At 32.0% G+C, this 22,003-nt stretch overlaps 1 protein-coding gene across 5 annotated transcripts in view; it reads right to left on the reverse strand.

Moving 5' to 3' along the window:
• LOC143059534 (innexin unc-9-like) overlaps positions 1 to 22,003 on the reverse strand; it is a 156,846-nt gene that overhangs the window by 13,716 nt on the left and 121,127 nt on the right. The window contains exon 1 of one of the 5 annotated variants that reach the window (XM_076233048.1): positions 2,969 to 4,130. The exons of the other annotated variants lie outside the window; for them this stretch is intronic. Within the exon in view, the coding sequence (XP_076089163.1) occupies positions 2,969 to 3,036 (68 nt within the window). The 5' untranslated portion in view covers positions 3,037 to 4,130. Of the gene's footprint in view, positions 1 to 2,968; positions 4,131 to 22,003 lie in introns of those variants that run through there. 5 annotated transcript variants of the gene reach the window in all.

The following is a 22,003-nucleotide window of genomic DNA, read 5'->3' on the forward strand; positions in this document are numbered from 1 at the left end:
AAAAAAGTCAGGATAAACTAATAAAAAAAGGCAGGACCGAATAGAGTGAAAAATAAAAAGGCAGGCCAGAGATTACAACCAAAAAAAAAAGGCAGGACAAAATTTTCCATCCTATCCCTCCCATAAAAATCAAATGGTAGCTCCGTAAACTAATATTTTTTTCTGTTTGATTCATATAGAAATATTGATTTTGTAATTAACTTCCCATAAATTTACTAAAACATTTATGCTTTGAACAGTCATAACGTTACATGTTTTTTTACCTTGTACATCCATATGCTGCTCGCATTAACGATTCAAATCTGTGTTAAAATGTTCACTTGTAGATGGATAGGTTTTTTGTTGAGAAAATAAACTGCATAACATTTTTCGGGGTATTTGTTGTTTTGAACTTTGACTGGAACCTCAGCTTTTTGTTTTTTGTTTGTTTTTTTTTTTTTTTTTTTTCTGCCAGTATGCCCTAGTTCTATAACTTTAGCCACCTTTTATTAGTTTCGAGGGTTAAATGCGTATTTATAACTCTTTAAAACCATTTGATATGCTAAGATTTTACTATGTATATTTGCAGTATGTCTTTATCCAATTTTGATACAACTTTTAGAATCTGTGTTCTGTTTTAAATACCAAAATGCCTTTGTGCAAGTTCCACTGGTGTGTCGAAGTGTAGATGAAACGCACGTCTAACAATTTATAACCCAAGTATGTTTAACATTGTTTAATGCGTTTTGTTATCTCCTCTTTTTATAACTGCAGCTAAATATAACGTTTATATCAATGTTGCTAGTGGTTCAGTTTTCTTCGATCAACTTTATTTTTGAAAAAATAAATAAAAAGCCAAATATTTCAAAGAACATGTATAACAGGTATTGAACAATCGCAATAATGAAATATAAAGACAAAAAAAGATACTATAATGGTATACGACGGTAGAAATGATATCGATATCAAAACCATATCCAAATCATTCTTATATAAATCTTATATAATATCATGATACGCGATTCACATGAAATGCCAAGCGCACAAGGCAAACCGACTACTAGTATTTGTTTCTGAACAAAAAGTATCTATATAATTCAACTGAAGCCCCGATACTATTCATATCAAAACCAAAATAACGCTCGATTTAATTTTCGTATATAAAATTTTACTTAAAAACCCAACCAGTGCTGCTTCTAAATCAACTGCTCCATGCTGTTACAAAATTGTGTAAGCGATATTAATTTGTTATTAACTTAATATATTAAAATTCTGTGGTATAAATAAATAGATATTTGCAAATATAGTAACAACTTAATAAATAATCAAATTAACTTTTTGTTCAAATTATAATTTAAAATTGGTTTTGTAAATTATTATAGTGCGTTCTAGAGATCTGGTGAAACTTTGTTAGAGGTCACATTTAGCATTGCAAATGTGTTCGGATACTTCGACAGATGTTAAGCTGCATGGCTTGCAGAAAAACCTTTCATACAGAACGGTTAATCAATATGGAGTTCTAATATAAAGTTACTTTCAGACGACAAAATGCACCCGCTTATGTGCAAGTTCGTATAATTTAGACCTGGCTAATCGATTTTGTTTTGCTTATCTAATTTCAATTTAAAAGGTCATACAGAGCACACCGTCCTGTAAAGGAAATGTAAGGAAAATGAATAACAAATTCGCCATAGACTTACAGAGATGCTATAGAGCTTTATGTATGTCTCTTTGGCTCTTTGTTATTTTGGCATGACGTTGTCAGTTTATTTTCGACTTATTCGTTTGAATGTCTCTTTGGTTCATGTATCTTTACATGAATATAAAAAGAACAAACAATTGATAAGATTTGTGACTTTCCATATTTCATATTTGCTTTGAATCAGAGGTATAGTCAAACAAAGATACCGAGTCACTATATTGTTTGGATTGAGTCAGTAGTTGATGTAATAAATTAATGCTAAAGTAAACTTGGCTGATATTATTCCTTAATACAAACTGACTCAAGAAACAAACCAAAGTTCTTGTATCACTCGACAATATCAAAGAAATCAAATAAAAAGAAATGGTTAAAATATTGAACGGTTCAACAATATCGATAAAATTCCCTAGACTGTTTCAAAACTCAAGTTTCTGAAATAGAACTAAAACACTGACACAATTTCCGCACAAATTAATTAACCGCTGGTCTAAACAAAGCTGATTAAATTATGACTGATATTGACGCATGGAATTCAATAAAACTACGGAAGTGACTATGGAAGTTCCAGAGACAATGACGGCGTAAACACGCTATGAACTCGGTAAGAGTGGAGAAGCAGGTGTGAAGGTTATATAACATCAGTTACAGTCTCAAGATGTAGACGGACCAACAGCGACCAGAATGTCGATGTTCGTTAGGATCAGCTGTTCAAGTTGTTCTTCTCGTTTTAATACTTCTTAGTTGTTTTCATTTCAAATGTATAAGTACAATCCTTTTTGTGATAGTTAAAGAATACATTGTTGTAACGTTAATTCTTTCAAAGAAAAATATTGATATTAGTACTTTAAGTACAGTAAACACTTTGCAGACCAAAGCCTGAGAAGTATTGCTCTTTCAAAATTTGTTTGTGTTAGAGAAGCGAACTTCGATGATCGTTAGCAACATTTTATTTCTAACGGATTTCATTTTTTCAATTTTCTTTATTTCCACATAACCACGACCCCTAGGCCAGACTGTATCATCATGCATGTCATTATTTTTTCATCTCTCTTAATAGTTTATCTAATATCAACGATTTCAAATAATAATGTGTGACCTTTGAACTTTGACTCTGAACTTTGCCATGCCATGAACCTTTTTTCGATATGACCTTCACCTTTTTGAAAGTTTTACTTTCAGGCAACGATCACACCGTTTTAAATAAAAAGTTAATAATGATACACTCCATTTGCTTTGCTTTAGCGTTTGACCTTGGTGTGTCCAGGATTTTATGACATTTATACTTACACAGAGTATTTTCCTATTACACCAGATCCATGATGATGATGATGATGATGGTAGTGCCCTCCTGTCATCGTCTCCACCAGAGGGCGCTTTTTAAGTTACACTCACTCCTGTTCTAATTTTTGGTTTGTATTAAATCCTTAAGTCATATTTCATTCAATTTGAAATCCTTTACTTATTTTAGACAAATCTATTTCGAATCATTACTTAGTTCACACATGTTGTCACTCAACTGAACACCTTAACCAACACAGTTCTCAAAGCCTATCACACATATATATCATTGAACATTGCAGATGGATGCATAATAATGTTTCAAAACATCAAACTAATATATCTCCATTTAAAGAATACTAAACAATACTATGGATTTTATTTCATTTTTCCACAGTTTTTTGTAACATATGTTAGTTTGTATGGATTCATCTTCCATGTAAAGGTTAACGGTATTAAACATGGCTGAATATATAGGTTATCTATTTTAAGACGTATTATGTTTTTATTTTGGTCTAAATGGTTTGCATGCAGCTGATCATTTTTCTTATTCCAATTTATTTTTGCGTTATGAGTTCAAAGTATTGTTTTCAATAAACGTCTATAAAGAATATTTTTTTTAAATTTCACAACTGAAACATCTGTAAACGTCCACGATTTCCACTGGCCATCTTTTTAAAATTCATTTTCATGCATATTTTCAAATAAAAACTCTCTTTTTAATGCATGACTTCAACTCACCACAATTGTTCTTTACAAAAAAGTTCAAAACTTATTCGAATATTACAAATAGTATTTTCCAAATCAAACAAATTATTCCATGTTATTTTTCTTTGAAAATTGTATACGATTGAAACTCCTGTAATTAGTACAGAATCTGAAACAAAATATGTATACAAAGTCAATTTAGTTTCTAATCACAATATATAGCTTCAAACATCCAATGTACTGAAAAATCCAATTTTTAAGTCATGAAATTTGTTTATCCTTTTGATGTTTTATATAAATTTGGTACAACCATGAAAACGATATAATCATCAAGAAAAAAGTTTTCCTTGTTAAAATGTCACAGCACAGCAAGAACTCCAGACCTGTATCAATATCTCAAAACTTTGTAAGACAAGAGATACATCAGAAATGAAAATGAAATCACTATTCTCTTTTTCATGAAGACATCCTAATCCAAAGTAGATTACAGTTCCAATTCTTAATTAATTGATTTCTTTCTAATCTCTAACTAGCATTTCTGATTTTTATCTTAAGCCGGATATTTCTATTATAAATATTGACAAAATATCATATTGCCTTTCTATCCATCCTTTCATAAAAACGCCAGGTGGTTTAACCAATACACATCACTTAATATACTTTAATGTATACTCAGCAACACAAATAATACGTAACTTATATCAGGTGAACAAAATATAATTTGCCGTTTCAGAATTAATGTATTGCATTCTTGGTTAAATTTTAAAAAAGACTTGCTAACAACGTCATAAACATTGACGTTATTTTCGGTAAGGGACGACATCAAAAGTTCAATGAAGGATAAAAAACTTAATTCAAATAGTTTTTTCACTGACCCTTCTACCCCCTTATTAACTTAATTTGGGAAAAATTGATTGACCCATATGGATATATGTAAAAATCAATGTCGGATAACCAAATCTTGCAGCAGTTCAACCCCCACCCCCAAACTATTTGAATTAAGTTTTTTATCTTACATTGATCTTTTGATGTCGTCCCTAACGGGTTCTACCTATGAAAATTATAAGTCATTTAGACTCTGAAACGGTTATTTTGAAATTTGAAATACCATCCCCTTCTCCCCTCAAATTCCCAAAAGCAAATTAGGAGATGCGCTGCTTAGTTTTCACACAAATGTGATGATTGTGCTCCTTAACAACAGAAAATAAACTATACCCGACTCCTGTAGATAATGCAGTTATAAATAACGACAATAAAATGTTTTTAAAGTGATTTGTCTATTGCATGTCACCCATCAACTGTATTAAACAGTTTATATTCGGTCAAAAGTTTAAGCAATTTGAATTTTTCAGTTCATTTGATCTGTATACCTGTTGTGTAGACTAATTCTGCCTGCAAAGCACTCAATCATTTTTTCTTATTATTTGTATATTCTCTTCAATTCATCGTTTTCCATCCATTCTATTCAAGAGAACTTTTAGAATAATGTACGAATACTTAAATGTCCATGTTCATATGAAACAATATTAGATGTTCTTTATTTTCTTTCTTTCTATTTTCCGTTCAAAATATATATGCTGTACCAGAGACATATACACACAAAAATAAATATAACGATTTCAAGTAGCTTTTTCAAGAAGAAACATGATCTGAAATAATTTTCCGATTGCTTTTCTTGGTTAGCTATCCAGGTTATTATTCATCCCTGATTTGTTTACATGTTGTAGTAATTATCGACGAGAATCTCATTCAGGGTCGTGTTTTTAACGGGATTTCACGGAGTTGCCAATCTCTGTGGATATATATGTCTCTTGCTGCACTCCGGTTGCTGAGTATAAAGACATCGTTTATAAACATAACTTTTGCTTCCTAATCAGTCAGTATTGACCAATCTCAATGTAATTGATACTGAATATAATTGTCACTTGGTCCTAAACTACAAATGTATACTATCATCGTGACATGCGTATGTATCTCTAATTACATTATTTTTCTGACAATTTGCAAAATAATAGCATATGTTTCCATGGAAATATTTTTATCACGTTTTTGGTTTTATTATTAGCTAACTCTTGTGACAGGATGAAATTAAACAAGGTAACTTTCTATCAAAGATCAAGAAGATATTTATGATCTCGTATTTAATCAGTCTTGGATATGAATCTTTATTGTTATATGCTTCTATTACGCTGTTATAATTTCATCAAAGTTATTTTTGTGGAGTTAACGATATTCATATCTTACCGATTGAATTTAAAAATTAAGATGAAACTACAATTTCAACAAAGAACAAAAAGAAGGAAATATTTCAACAGCAACATTAGGATGTACACTTGCATTTAATTTTGTGTTTTACCGTACAAAAGTCAGCCTCGGTTGACTTTAAAAATTAAGATGAAACTACAATTCTAGCAAAAATACAAAAATCAGAAAATCTTTCAACAATAACATTAAAATGCCCACATGCAATAGTGTTTTATCGTATAAAAGATCTCTTGAGAAAATGGCGACGACGGAAGTCCTTATATCGTCTATATTCAAATATATATATGTTTTACAAAAAAGTCAATTAAATTTTCCTTGTCACAAAACAAATTGAATCCTTATCTTACTTTCTCGTTTTAAATGGGTTTAAAATGGTACATGTGGATTTGAAGAATTTTGAAAGATAAACATTACGAAGATGAAAAAAGTTATGATAGAATGAAATTCAAAACAGTGTGGCTGTGGCCATTGATTGACACATTAAATGCATCCATTGACTGGGACAATTTAGGTGAACGTTTGTATGTAACGACCACTGCTCACTATGTACTTTTTAAAGACACTTAAACTATGGGGTCACTAAAGGTTCTCACCACCTTAATAAAGTAATTCGAAAAATTAATCAGAAATAACAGGATGTTTTGATTTATATCAATTATATAAATCAAAACATAAAGGTTATACCTGATTAATTTTTCGAATTATTTTATAATTAAAGGCGTTAAGAAACCTTTGGTGACCCCACAGTTTAAATGTCTATCGTAGGTACGTTGTGAACAGTGGTCGTTACAGACAAACGTTCACGTAAATTGTCCCAGTCAATGGATGAATTTAATGTGTCAATCAATGGCCACAGCCACACTGTTTTGAATTTCATTCTAAATAAAAAGCGTTATTTTCAATCCAACATTGTGAAATGAATTAAACATGAGGCATGGAAAAATTGCTTCAGATAAACATTTAACATGTATTATTTTAAGCTTGAAAGAATGACGAGAAATAAATACATCAACATTGCATTGTGACTTTCCTTAAAATACCCCCTTGACCACTTAGTAATCTCCGTGGATGATTAAACAGTCCCGTTAATGCAATAAATATCATTTATAACTATCGAAGAGCCCTAACATGTCACTATCTAGACGTATAATCGAATTATATCATGGAATGTCAACATTTAGACCTATAATTGAATTCCCGCCAAAAAATCCAATATGGCAGCAAGTTTTGGATAAACACGTGGTATATTCAGTAACGATGTGCCAATTTATACTGTCAAGGGATACGCTCATCATGTCAGATATAATTAATCATATTTTAATAAACTATCATCTATGTTGCAAAGGTTACCAGTTATATTTAATATGATGAGATAGACTGTGATCATGCCAGATTAGGTCGGAACAAACTACCGATATTCGCGTCGGGTGAACATAACAAAATAAAAAGATCATGTCGCTGTCTTTCAAAATTTCAACGTTACCTTGAAACAAATAGGTTTATCATTGTTATACGATATGTATGTTTTTGCCTACACATACCTTAATTTTCCACCACAGCATACTTTCAAGTTTGTTAAAAAAAAAAACATAAGATTTCAAATCACTTTCGGTTTTGTAAGGACTCGTTTTGTCCTCAATTAGTTCGATTTATACCTACACGATTCTGTGAAGGTTTTTCCCCTGTCTTGTTTTATTAGATGTTGCCTCGGACTTCTTTACAATTTTCTATATTTTATTTTTTTTTAATTCCTTGCATTTGACCTATCTGAAATGATATGTTCTACTTGTTAGAATAAGTGTGTGTTAAAGGCAATAGGTTCATGGTATAGCTATTATACATGTAGCTTAAAGCCCTATACTGTTTGTTATACAGTTATAGCCAGTTCCTATGTAAGGTGAATATACCTATAAATCAGCACGTATTATGACGCTTTGATTATATACAATTACTGATAAGGCAGCAACCATTTGATTTTCTGGGGGGGGGGCTATGGTTTTTTTTGGAAAAAAAAGTTTGTTTCCAGTTTTTGGAGAAAAAAATAATTTGTTTTTGATTCTGAGAAGAAAAAATTGTTTGTTTCACCCTCAGCTGCCACTATATGTAATGCTAAAATTGAAAGAAAAAAATTGTTTTCGACTTGTCGCGAAAAAAATAGATTTTACGTTATTATATTGATAATTATATTGATAATTATAGCCATTATCACCGTTAACTATACAATTATCACCCTAGACGGTATTCATAGCCGCATTCTGTTCTCCAGAGAATAAAAACAGAAATTGTTACTTACTATCACACTTACTTTATGATTCGCATTTTCATAATGTAAAGGATTATGGGTTATCTCATTGTTCGTACACGAATTCCCATTGATTAATGTTTTTAACCAACCACAACGTTTATGTGTAAGCTATCTCATTGTTCGTACACGAATTCCCATTGATTAATGTTTTTAACCAACCACAACGTTTATGTGTAAGCTTTTAATAATATTAGTTTACCCATTTTGAAACGGCGAATTGCATAGAAAGTAAAATGTATTCGCAAATAAAAATAATAAAAACTAGTATCTCAATTGTTTGTAAAACAATTGAAAGGTCTTTCCTGTAAAAGTGATGTTTTCGTAATGTAATTTTTACGACCTTTCGTTTGATATACGACAAGCATACCTTCTGAAACTTTTCGCTTTTTACACTTAATGACCTCATCCGCCTACATTTTCGAGATCGGAAGTTTGATATATGTAACATAGACTTGATGATCTTTCATTTGATATGCGACAATGCAATGTTCTAGAAAGTTTGATTGTTGCACTTAATAACCCCATCCAACTCATTTTTGGAGGTCAGGAATTTGATATTTCAAATGTATACATCATGACTTCTCCTTTCAAAAAGTCAATGCAAAACATGAAAATTTCAAATTGATTTTTTGGGTTTTTTTTTTCATGGAAAGTTTTTTGTACTTGGTCAAACATATAACAATGTTAACTTCTTCAATTTCTTAAACATTTTAGGTGGTATCCTGTTGTTGATTCAGAAATACATGCCTCCGCTCGCAAAATATTAAACTGCATTACCTCTAAAACGACAATAGATATCTCAAATCTGATAAATGATAAATGATCTGCACTTAAAGGACATCATTGTAGAAAAAATTTGGGACAATTTCAAAGTTCATCAAGGTCACAATGAATCATCAAATATATGATGCAATACCAAACTTGAGAACCGGAAGTCGTAGAGACATGGGACTACTACCATTCAACTCAGGACCACTTGATCTGTTAAATGTCACAAGGTCAAGGTCATAGTACTCTTTGAAGGTCAAGGTGAAATTTCATCATGACCTGACATTGACCTCAAATTGAAGGTCTTAAAATACTGTTCATTTTTCAATTATAGTAGGTTGATATCTGTTACCTTTTCAAAGATATACACACAATACTATACTTTTTTGAATTATCTTGATGCAACTTTTGAACAGACGGTCGGACATTATTGAGCGTATGTATAAAATGTAGAGCTCGTCGAGAGGAACATTTAATACACAGTATGTATGCAGCAAACTCTTGTCGTTTTCTTAATATGTAAGCTTGAAATTACAGCATATTTTTTTTTGCACTCAGTGACTTTTGACCTTGAGTGCATATTAAAGGTCACATGAATTAAAGAGTATTGGTGCAGGTCCCAAGTCTCTACGATTTCCGGTTCTCGAAATAAAAATTTCCAAAAATGTATAATTTTTCAAGGGGAATAACTCCTTATCAGGGTAAATAACCTACTAATCGTTTATGTTTATTAACATTGCCATCTGTTCCTGTACATGCTGCCATTTTCAATTCTGTTCTATCTCTAATAATTTTAAAGAAAAATGCAAATAAAAAAAAAATGCTTCAAGGGGATATAACTCTCAAAGGGGATGATGAAATCCTACACAGCCTCATCTGGTAATACGTCATAATGAGATCTATCGATGGTCAATATTTGGTCTTGATGACTTCAATAGAAACGGGGGAGGGCATGTCAAAAAAATGTTGGAAGAAAAAAAAAAACATTAGAAAAACAATAAGGTCTTTCCTCAAGTAGGGGAAAGACCTTAATAATAAAAAAACAAGATTGAAAAATAATTTTGCGAGTACCCCAACCCTAACCACCCCCCAAAATTATAAGGCTTTTTAATGAATACCCGTGTAGAAATTTATTCATCGCTCAACTCTATAGGCCAACACAATTTCCTTAACAATTCAAATATCTTCAGTCATGCCAAAATAAATTGTCCGACAATATTAAAACTTCCAATCTCTACCAATTGTGTACTTATAGCCCGCATTACATTTAAAGATCACATGTATTTTATTTACCAATGTTTTCTATAATGCCTTTAAAGTAGCTTAAAGTAGCATCTTGTCCTGGGAGAATAAAAATCCTACTAATTGCTTACAATCAAACTGCATTTAAAAAATTATACAGACTAAAGCTGGTGTTTTTTATTCAAAATACCAGAGTGCTCTTAAATTAAATTGATTATACCCAATAACACGATCAAATTATCTCGTTCTAGAAATGCTGACTGTATCTTTGATATAAATATATCCGATAAGAGGATATCTCAAACAGGCTCTAAAAATGTATGCATGATATTCGAATATATCAGTAGCGGGTTCAAGGTTGGCGTAGAACGGAGACCTATTATCCCAAATTTAGTTTGAACATATTTATTTATAGTGGATTGGGAAACAAGTTTTGCAACTTATATTAATCCCATTCCACTTTGCGGGTGCAAGTGCTGCTTTGTAGCGGCATTGGCCTACTCTTTTTCGAAATCTACAAGGGTGTCTTTAACGTTCAAGAGATATGGCTCTCTCTACGGGTCAGCCATTTATCGTCCCCTTCCGACGGACTATCATCGTTTCATCAAGACCGTACTCGCAGATGGTGTCAAGGGAGAGCCGAAAATTGAGTTCTTCCAAATTTGGCCCCCCTTCCCTCAGAATCGGTCTCCATCCTGTATACTTATGATGCGTTACTTTTATATACATATCTATACCAATACGACAAGAGTAAAATTTTCGTCGGTATAGATAAAAGATCTGACCAAAAAAAGGCTAAATTCAGACATCATTATACTCTCGTTACTATAACTTTTAATATTTAGGTACTTCTTGGTTTGTATAGCTCTTCAACAATTTCGGTCCTTATATATATCCTTATAATTTTGTTTACTATATCAAATTAAAAGTTACAACGTTTAAAAAGATATAACCAGTCTGTCACATGATAATTACATAGTTTTTATAAAAAAAAGAAATTCTGAAATACAATGTTCTTAGATCCTGCCACGCACAGATACGCGGATTATTTAGTTGTTTTAGATCCTGCCACGCACAGATACGCGGATTATTTAGTTGTTTTCAATAAAGCTAACACTGCGTAACATTGAATTAGGTTATAATCTGGAAATAAATTTTGTTTCATTTCAAAAGGAAATTAATGATGTTCTGAAGAAACATATTTCATTAAGACTGAATTTCTTATGAATTACCCGGCTTAAATCCGATGTTGTTCATTGCATTGATTAATTAGGTATTCTTTTTCATTAGTGTATAAATGCTAGAGAGCAGAAATGTCGTGTAATCTTCACAGAATTTAAACGTACAAAACGTACGTAATCAACGTAGGATTGTGTATGAACGATAACTCATAAAATATACTTTTATAGCTGACGATGCGGTATGTGGATTTGTTCATTGATGAAGATTGTACGGTGACCTATAGTTGTTAATGTCTGTGTCATTTGGTCTCTTGTGTAGAATTGTCTAATTGGCAATTATACCACATCATCTTGTTATAGGCTTATACTTTTGTACGCCAGACCCGCATTTTGTACCACAAAGACTCATCAGTGACGCTCGTATGAAAAAAAAATAACAAATAAAAGGTCATAAACAGTACGCAGTTGAAGAACATAAATGACCACCTATTCCTAAAGATTTGTCAAACACAGCTCAGGGTACATGTCTGTGGAGTACTCATAAACAAAAGAGCAGTCAACAAACATGCATGTAGCAAAAAAGACGTCTACATGCAGAGTCTTAACTGATTGGCAAGTGTCTGAATATTATGTCAAGTTTCAAACAGCCCAGAGTTTACACACGTTGTGCAGAACTTTAACATAGAGGCTATCAAAGATCTCAATATCATAGAGACATAGAATATTTAAGACCATGCAGCCATCGAGACCTATATACATATATCAAGTTTTGAACTCATAAAAAAGCCACTTTTTTAATTTTCATATTTAAGCATATATATATATATATATATATATATATATATATATATATCATAACGTTTTACCGTGTAATTATTTTCGTTTGGTTTTCGGAGCACCAAATGTACTATGTTTGTGTTTAAATTCTACGATTATAAATCAGTGCTCTTTTTACCAATAAAGATTATATCACTATAAAAGAATATTGTTTATAACCCATACAAGATCTTTCAATTTCCCTGGAAATTATATTTTAGCAATACAACATGTCCCATCAGCGCTATGAATAATTGATATTTACTGCAATTATGCAAGTTGTTATGTAACAAAATGTATCAATATGGCCGTATTGGGTTTTTAAATTAGTTTTTGTCATGCATGCAACTTCTCTATAGTATGTTGCAGTTCCATATAGCAACAGGTATAGTTTCTAGCTTGCTTTAAAATACTGTGAAGTAAATGTACTTTTTGTTGTGCTGTAAGTTATACGAATAAAAGAGATGTATGCATGAAAACGTCACCGCAGAATATTCATTTTATTTAAATCGTGTACACTGCAGAAAAATAATGACACAAATATACCAAAGACCAACAGATTAAGGAATTGGACGGTTTCAAATCTGAACGGCCAAGGCAGTATTGTATGTAATTTATTTTCACGTCGGACTACTGTACAACGCAGAAAAGTGAGAGAGAAAAAAAATGACACAAACATCTTCAAAGACCAACAAAACAAGGAATTGAACGTCTACTAATCTGAAGGGCCACCACGGCCGGGTTGAACATTTTTTTTTCCATTTCTATATATGCATTACAAAAAAAAAAAAACGCCTCGGATAACAAATATCTACTAAAGACCAATAGACCAAGAAATTCAAATCTTCAAATCTGAGGGGCCACTACAGCAGGATAATCGAGAAAAAATCATGTCTGATTTCTGTACATAGCAGAATGGAGTTACAATTAAATTTGTTGATGGACAAAAGAAACCTATAACTGAGTTACACAGTCTCGTGTCCGTGATATTCCCGATAGATATAAACTGTCATTTCGTTCAGAAACAATTAATTATTAAATTTGATATAGAAATTTGTATTAAAAAACATCCATAAAATATAAGATGAATAACGCATCGATCTCAAGATATGAATCGTGTAGGATATCTTAAAAGGCGGTAAAATAAAATGCAGAGATACGTGGTTATGACACAAATATACCAAAGACCAACAGACTAAGGAATTGGACGGTTTCAAATCTGAACGGCCAAGGCAGTATTGTATGTAATTTATTTTCACGTCGGACTACTGTACAACGCAGAAAAGTGAGAGAGAAAAAAAAATGACACAAACATCTTCAAAGACCAACAAAACAAGGAATTGAACGTCTACTAATCTGAAGGGCCACCACGGCCGGGTTGAACATTTTTTTTCCATTTCTATATATGCATTACAAAAAAAAAAACGCCTCGGATAACAAATATCTACTAAAGACCAATAGACCAAGAAATTCAAATCTTCAAATCTGAGGGGCCACTACAGCAGGATAATCGAGAAAAAATCATGTCTGATTTCTGTACATAGCAGAATGGAGTTACAATTAAATTTGTTGATGGACAAAAGAAACCTATAACTGAGTTACACAGTCTCGTGTCCGTGATATTCCCGATAGATATAAACTGTCATTTCGTTCAGAAACAATTAATTATTAAATTTGATATAGAAATTTGTATTAAAAAACATCCATAAAATATAAGATGAATAACGCATCGATCTCAAGATATGAATCGTATAGGATATCTTAAAAGGCGGTAAAATAAAATGCAGAGATACGTGGTTAGATTATCAATATGTCTAGTAATGAGGGTTTGGATGGGAAACCTCATTACTATTCATGTTGGCCTTGAATTCATTGTTCTTTCATTCTAAAATTGAGAATGGAAAAGGGGAATGTGTCAAATTAGACAACAACCGACCAAAGAGCAGAAAACAGCCGAAGGCCACGAATGGGTCTTCAAAACAACCAGAAAATCCTGGACCTTAAACAAAAATGTGTACTATAGTTCAGTGATAATGGACGTCATACTTAACTCCAAAATATATATATAAAAAAAAACTAAAATTAAAAATCATACAAGACTAACAAAGGCTCCTGACTTGGGACAGGCGTAAACATGCGGCTGGTATTTAGACTTTTATTTCTATTCTTTATCTATTTTACACATAATTCTCTATTCCTCAAATTTTTTGTTACGTTTCTGTATTTTTCATTCTTTCAGCCAATTGTTCTTAAACTTATTTTGCTTATTCTTTATTCTAATAACTCCGTTCAGACCATCAGTATATATCTAAGAATATGTCGTAAAAATATAAATAACTTTATTCAAAAGGACGCCTCCGGATCCGGGAATTTCTCGCTACATTGAAGACCTGTTGGTGACCTTCTGCTGTTGTTTTTTCTATGGTGGGGTTGTTGTCTCTTTGACACATTCCCCATTTCCATTCTCAATTTTATTTGTAACCTTTTGTTGATTTGCTTTTATGAATAATCTAGAGACGGCTTTGACTCAGAACATATTCTATGAATAATCTAGAGACGGCTTAGACTCAGAACATATTCTAAGCATAATCTAGAGACGGCTTAGACTCAGAACATATTCTATGAATAATCTAGAGACGGCTTGGACTCAGAACGAGACGGCTTAGACTCAGAACATATTCTATGAATAATCTAGAGACGGCTTAGACTCAGAACATATTCTATGAATAATCTAGAGACGGTTTAGACTCAGAACCATATTCTATGCAATATTTATAAATCTTTTATTGTCCATAATCAGAATAACCAATTATTGTCGTTTTCCCCATTTAATAACGGGACTACGGCGTACACGCGCTGTATATTTGCTGTAAAATTTTGAATCTAATGTTAGCATACATTATTGAGGTCTTTTATGATTTGCAATATTAAAAATTTCTATTCCCGTACACATTAATACGAGCATAATATATCATTAAGGTCTTTTATGATCTTTTATGATTTGCATAAATTCTATTCCTGTCCGCATTAAGGTGAAATATTAATTTCAGCCAACATTGAAATAGAAGACTAAACTTATCCTATATAATATAATATATATATTTATTAACCAACTAAGTACATTATTGCCAAAAATGACTGTTTATTAAAAATTATATATTTTCTGTAATGGCCCTGTTTTTCTGTAATGGCCTTGTTTTTCTGTAATGGCCCTGTTTTTTCTGTAATGGCCCTGTTTTTCTGTAATGGCCCTGTTTTTCTGTAATGGCCCTGTATTAATGCCCGGTTTAAAGCACAGTTAGGGTTTTTAATAAAGTTAATAAAATTAAATTGTAAAGAGTATAATACTTTTTTGTATTTTATTTAATTTGGTAACCAGCAACCAACATTAAAGAACCATACATGTATATAGGGATCACTGTTCATCCTGTTTTTCAACACATACATGTAACTTCTGTCAACTTAATATCTTTGATATTTGGTATATTAAGGTAGCACAATACAAAGATTTTTCATCCCCAATCAGACATCTTTAAACTGATGTAATTCCACTCATTTTTCTTTAAATTTTATAAATGAGGTACCAAAAGAAAGAAGAAGGATTAATCTTTCAAATTGTGATAATTTCATTATGACATAACTATTACATCATTAATTGTTATGTAATTAGTTGCCATATTGTGATGTCTATACTTGAATGAATTTAGCCTCTTTGTTATTCATAGCATCCCAAAATATTTTATAGATTCTTGCACAACACAGTTTGACCTCCAAAACTGTGTCTCAGATTTTTCCTATTGTATTTCATTCTCTCATAAATCTTCAATGAAGTTTGCAACATCAATTCATAAGAGACCACTAAATTCAATTGGGTATAAAATTTGTTCTATTGATGTTTTTGGAAATCTGAGACACAGTTTTGGAGGTCAAGCTGTGATGTACAAGAATATATAAAATATTTTGGGATGCTATGAAGAACAAAGAAGCTAAATTCATTCAAGTGTGGACATCACAATATAGCAACTAATTACATAATAATTAATTATGTAATTATTATGTCATAATGAAATTATCACAATTTGAAAGATTAATCTTTCTTCTTTCTTTTGGTACCTCATTTATAAAATATAAAGAAGGATGAAATGAATTACATCAGTTTAAAGTTGTCTGATTTGGAGTGACAAAATCTTTGTATTGTGCTACCTTAACACATACACTTTTATTCAGTTGGTTAATAAATGTATTAAGAAATGGGTGTTTTTATAATGGCTCTGTTATATGTCCTCGGTCAGTAATAATGGCCTCGGATGTCTGTAATGGCCCTCGGCGTTGCCTCAGGCCATTACAGACTTCCTCGACCATTATTACAGACCTTGGACATATAACAGGGCCATTATAAAAACACCCATTCATTAATACTACAGCAATAAGCTATTGCGTTTGCACTTTGATACACTGTAAAATCCTATGGCAGTCATCTATAACTAAAACTTCCGTCATTATTTGCAGTTATCATACCTGCATGCATGCAGCTGTATAAAAATGCATACTTCTTGGATTTTTTTATTTTTTTTACATGCAATCAAGTGTATGACTACAGACACCTCTCTGTCTACTAGCAAAAAAACTAGACTCCTTGGATATGTACAGTTCAGAGTATAGCAAATATTTTATTACCCCTGAAAACTAAAGCTTTGTATGAGCTATATATTTTTGGTACAAATTTGCAATTCATCATGTGTACAGAAATCTTTATCTATGACTTCCAAGACTGAATAAAAATAAAAAGATTAAGGTCATCATGTTCTACCATAAAAAGAAACCAATACTTTATTATTTCCATATGCCAAATTTCATTTCTGAATTATTCTTGCTCATAAAGGTCAGAGCACAAAAGGTTAAATATAGTTCTCATTTGTTGTCTCAAACAGAAATATAACATTCAGATAAGATTCTCACTGTAATACATTGTATATTCGTGTCCAATCTATTTAAAATATTATCGGTGTTTTGTTGACAGAATCAAATAGAGGTCAATGCTTGCACTGATATATTATACACCTATGGTATACTAACTATACAAAATACAGTTACTTTTCTTCCATGTTCAGAACATCAGCACTTTAACAAATCATTATCTAATTTGACCATTCTGGAAATGTAAATTAGTGCTGCTGTGATATCGACATAATTCATATGAAATGACAGGTGCTTGTAAAGATCACTATAAAAAAAAAGTAAAATCACAAAAAATACTGAATTCTGAGGAAAATTCAATCGGAAAGAATATAATGATGCAAAAATGCGTGATATCTAAATATAATATTTATTTATAAATTACAAGTAAAGCTGTGGTAAATAATGGAAGAATTGCACAGAAGTTAAAAAGAATATTTATCATTTAATTGTAAAATAAAATGACAGAAGAATAAACGTAAATAAAACAAATTAAAGAAAGTTTAACTTGTTAATAGAACAATTTTCTAAAAATATAAATGTAAAGTTTTAATCTTTTAAGCATATTTGATAACGTTGTCTCAAAGATGTCCCCCAGCTAATTGATAAATGTGTCAGCTTCGAAGGCATAAAGACAATTGTATATACTTTTAAAATTAATAGACTTGAACAATTAAGATTAAGTAATTCTGCCTTTAACCGACAAAGTCCAGCTATTGTATTGAGTAACAAAATATTCACGTGTCAAATTAAGTCCAGTTCTGCTATTTAAAGTCGTGCAAAACTATTTGGTTCATTAGACTGCGAACCAGAATAAAATGTAGTAAGCAGACTGGATTGTCTTTTAAAGGTTAGTAAATATGTTAATTTGTTTAATAGTTTGTTTTATAAATTTAGAGGAGGAAACGAGTTTAAAGAATTAAAAGAGGTTTCCCAGTATAGTAATTTTAATCACATTCGCATGTGAAATCGTAATATAGATTAAATAAATAATAGGCAAAGTTTGAATTGATATTTGGGTAAACGATTTGTATAAAAGGTTCTTAACTTATAAAAATAGGTATTTAACTTATTCGTATAGATAACTACTGAAAATACAATTCTTACTTTGATATTTGATTTAATATTAAAAGTAAACGAATTAAGGGGAGATAACAGATGACACGACTGTTCATTTATGGCGCGTATACTATTGTCGGGTTTTGTATTATTGTTCAATTTATATCGCGAATTATTTGATGTATAACTATGATGGAAAAGTAATGTATTGTAACTGTTGTAAATATTGATCAGACTGTGAACCAGAATAAAATGTAGTTAGCAGAGTGGATTGTTTTTTAAAGGTCCCGTTGTCATGTCGAGTCCAAGCTAGTGTCCAAATAATGTAACATCAATGTGAGCAGTTCCCCGCAAAAAGAATTGATAAAACCATGAAAGAAAGACTACAACACGAGTTACAAAGACGGGACCAATTTCCCCCATAATAAGTCCCTAATCACATGGCAAAATCAAATGACAAAACACATCAAACGAATGAACAACAACTGATACATCTAACAATATTTATATGCTGTCGTCATTAAATCTAGTTTAAGGTAGTACAGGTATCTGAGAGAAGTGAAAAAGAAAAAAAAATCTGAGTCATATAAAAACCTGGAACTGACGTTGGTTATGAAAAATAGAACTCCATTTGACCCTCTTTTCGTATGATCATAGATAAGCACCTCGTTATTTAAATTTAAATAACAGCCATTTTTGTACACAACCTTCGAGACCTCCCATTTCAAAGCAACATGAGAAAGCCAGAACTGACGATGGTAATGAAAAGCAAAACTCCATTTGACCCTCTTTTCGTATGATCATAGATAAGCACCTCATTATTCAAATTTAAATAACAGCCATTTTTGTGCACGCCCTTCGAGACCTCCCATTTCAAAGCAACATGGGAAAGCCATCACAAATAGATCCTGATTACCATTTTATCTTTGGTGAGTATGAAATTAACTCAGAAAACACAAAGGGCAATTTACTAAATGCTTTATCTTAATAACAAACTCTAATCTACAATTCTGAAACATTCCTTGAAGTTCATTCCTATAGTAGTTTTAAAATCACAAGGGACTTTATCTTAATGGAAAAAGTGAATCGCGGAATGTTTTAACTTAACTATATTCTATACCCTTGTGCGGGAAGATTGCAAGGAACGAAAGACTGATAACCCTAAGACTATACATATTCTCATTCCATGAAAGGGCCTGTGTTTAAGTAACAACAGTAACTGTACCAATGGTTCGTCATTACATGCGTATTTTAACAAAAAAAATGTCATTTCAGTTATGTCCGATGCAAAAATGTTTTAAAATACAAAACTTTCAAAAAAAGGAGGAGGAATATACTCAAAATCGGGCAATGCATCAGCACTTTGCATGTGGGAGGCACTTCCTTTTATTGGAAAATTATTTCCAAAATTTTGTAACAGCACATTAAGTGACTGCTGTATTTTCATGCAGGTACCGAAATACCTTCTACTGAGCTAGTGATGTACCCAGGGGCTAGCAATGCACCAGCAAATGCATCGAACCAGTGGTAGAAGTGTTACATGAATATTTTGGTTCAGTGTAAAAAAAATATATATATCAAGGCTTTTTGTTCTGTTATCTTGGACAGGGTGTCAAATTAATGGTTTTTATTTGTATATCTGTTCAGTTGCAATTTTAACTAGGTTGGTACTTCTATACTATATAATATATAAAAATTGTATAAGTCACTATGTGTTTGCTTAAAATAAGAAATCGCAAACGACCGGAAAGTGAAAGAACAGCAAAATTTACCGCAATCTAAACAAAAAATAATGTTAACCTTATTTTCAATATATTGACCGGATAAAGACAGCGTCAATTATAGCATACATTATTACATATATAATGGAACAGCGAGACGTTATCGGTCTCATAGGAAACACTCTCCGTATATTTTTAAATTAGCTGACGACATCACCTTTATTGGTGTCCATTAAAGACTCATTTTATTATCAAATCATGCACACTATGACATCAGAGTATAGACATATAGTCATAAGGTAATATTTCGGACCAGGACCACGAACAGATTTTAAAATATGGCCCTTAAATAACTATGAAGAAATATAATAGCAACAGAAAACCCACCATGCTTAGTTTTCACAAATACTAGTTTACTTGAATACTATAGTCAGTATTACGTTTTTTGGGATGTAGGAAAAGATCGCTCAAAAGTATATTTCCAAAAAGGATTAAGTACATGTATATACTGACGGTTTTCTGTGCTTTTTTAAATAATCCGGAGCCTTTGCTTCAAATTGGGAGATTTTAAATATACAGCCAACCCTGTTTAGAAGAAAAGAACCTGTATTAAACAAAAACCTGAGCTTTAAGAATTTAGGTCCCTCTGTTATGTCTGTAGTACATAAAAAAAACAAAAAAACATTTCATATAGATTGGACCTGGATTCAAAGACCACCTGTCTTATGAGACCGCTTTTGTCTTCTCCTTTTAACAATCTCTTGAAACAAGTTTTTCAAGTTTTGAGCTCTTCTGTGTGATCCAAAGCTCAGTGTTGAAGACCGTACTTTGACCTATAATGGTTTACTTTTATAAATTGTAACTTGGATGGAGAGTTGTCTCATTTGCACTCATACTACATCTTCTTATATCTATTTACTCTATATGTGACATACTAAACAGTGCAACAGTCCAAATCAACCACTACTAACTTGAGTCCCAATTGTGTCAGTCAGTGTGATTTAAATCGCTAAAAGTCTTTTAATATTTGGCGAGACTGAAGAATGTGACAATGTCTGCTCAGACTCTTTATTGCCATTGAAACATCACAAAAACAAATGAAAGCAATGTATTTTAGTAAGAAAACTATATTTATAAAAACAGATGTATTAAAATGCATATAGACAATTTATTTTTAGTAAATGACTCACTTTAATTTGAAATGAAACCAACTTAAAGTTACGTATATACTATTAAAACTGACAGGTATTGGGAAATATGCATCTGCTATACATGTTTAAAGCAGAAATAGTTGATCTAGTTGCGGATCCAGAGGGAGGTGGATACCGGGGGTTGAAACCCCTCTTTTTTGACGATCGTAGCATTTCAATGGGGACATATAGTTGGACCCCCTTTATGAAAATGAATAGTTCCGCCCCTGTGTTATATTCCTATTTTGGGTCTTCTGGTTATTGGGACTGCCTAACACAAGTTATACTATTATGTCAGAAAACGTGGAGCATGTTTTAGCTATTATCATGACGTTGAGTTGTCGTCTGCCAATGCAAGAGCATGGTCATCCTGTAATAAAGAATTGATTTTAACAACGTACAGTTTATTCGTCTCTCGTTACTTGCGCTTACCATAGTCCCCCAGCCAAGAACACGATATCTGTGATCTAAACATCTTACCATAGCCCCCCAACCAAGATCACGATATCTGTGATCTAAACATCTTACCATAGCCCCCCAGCCAAGAACACGATACCTGTGATCTAAACATCTTACCATAGTCCCCCAGCCAAGAACACGATACCTGTGATCTAAACATCTTACCATAGTCTCCCATGCAGCCAAGAACACGATACCTGTGATCTAAACATCTTACCATAGTCCCCCAGCCAAGAACACGATACCTGTGATCTAAACATCTTACCATAGTCCCCCAGCCAAGAACACGATACCTGTGATCTAAACATCTTACCATAGTCCCCCAGCCAAGAACACGATATCTGTGATCTAAACATCTTACCATAGTCCCCCAG

This window comes from Mytilus galloprovincialis, chromosome 14 (assembly GCF_965363235.1).
Source record: "Mytilus galloprovincialis chromosome 14, xbMytGall1.hap1.1, whole genome shotgun sequence".
In the NCBI taxonomy this organism is placed as follows: Eukaryota; Metazoa; Mollusca; class Bivalvia; order Mytilida; family Mytilidae; genus Mytilus; species Mytilus galloprovincialis.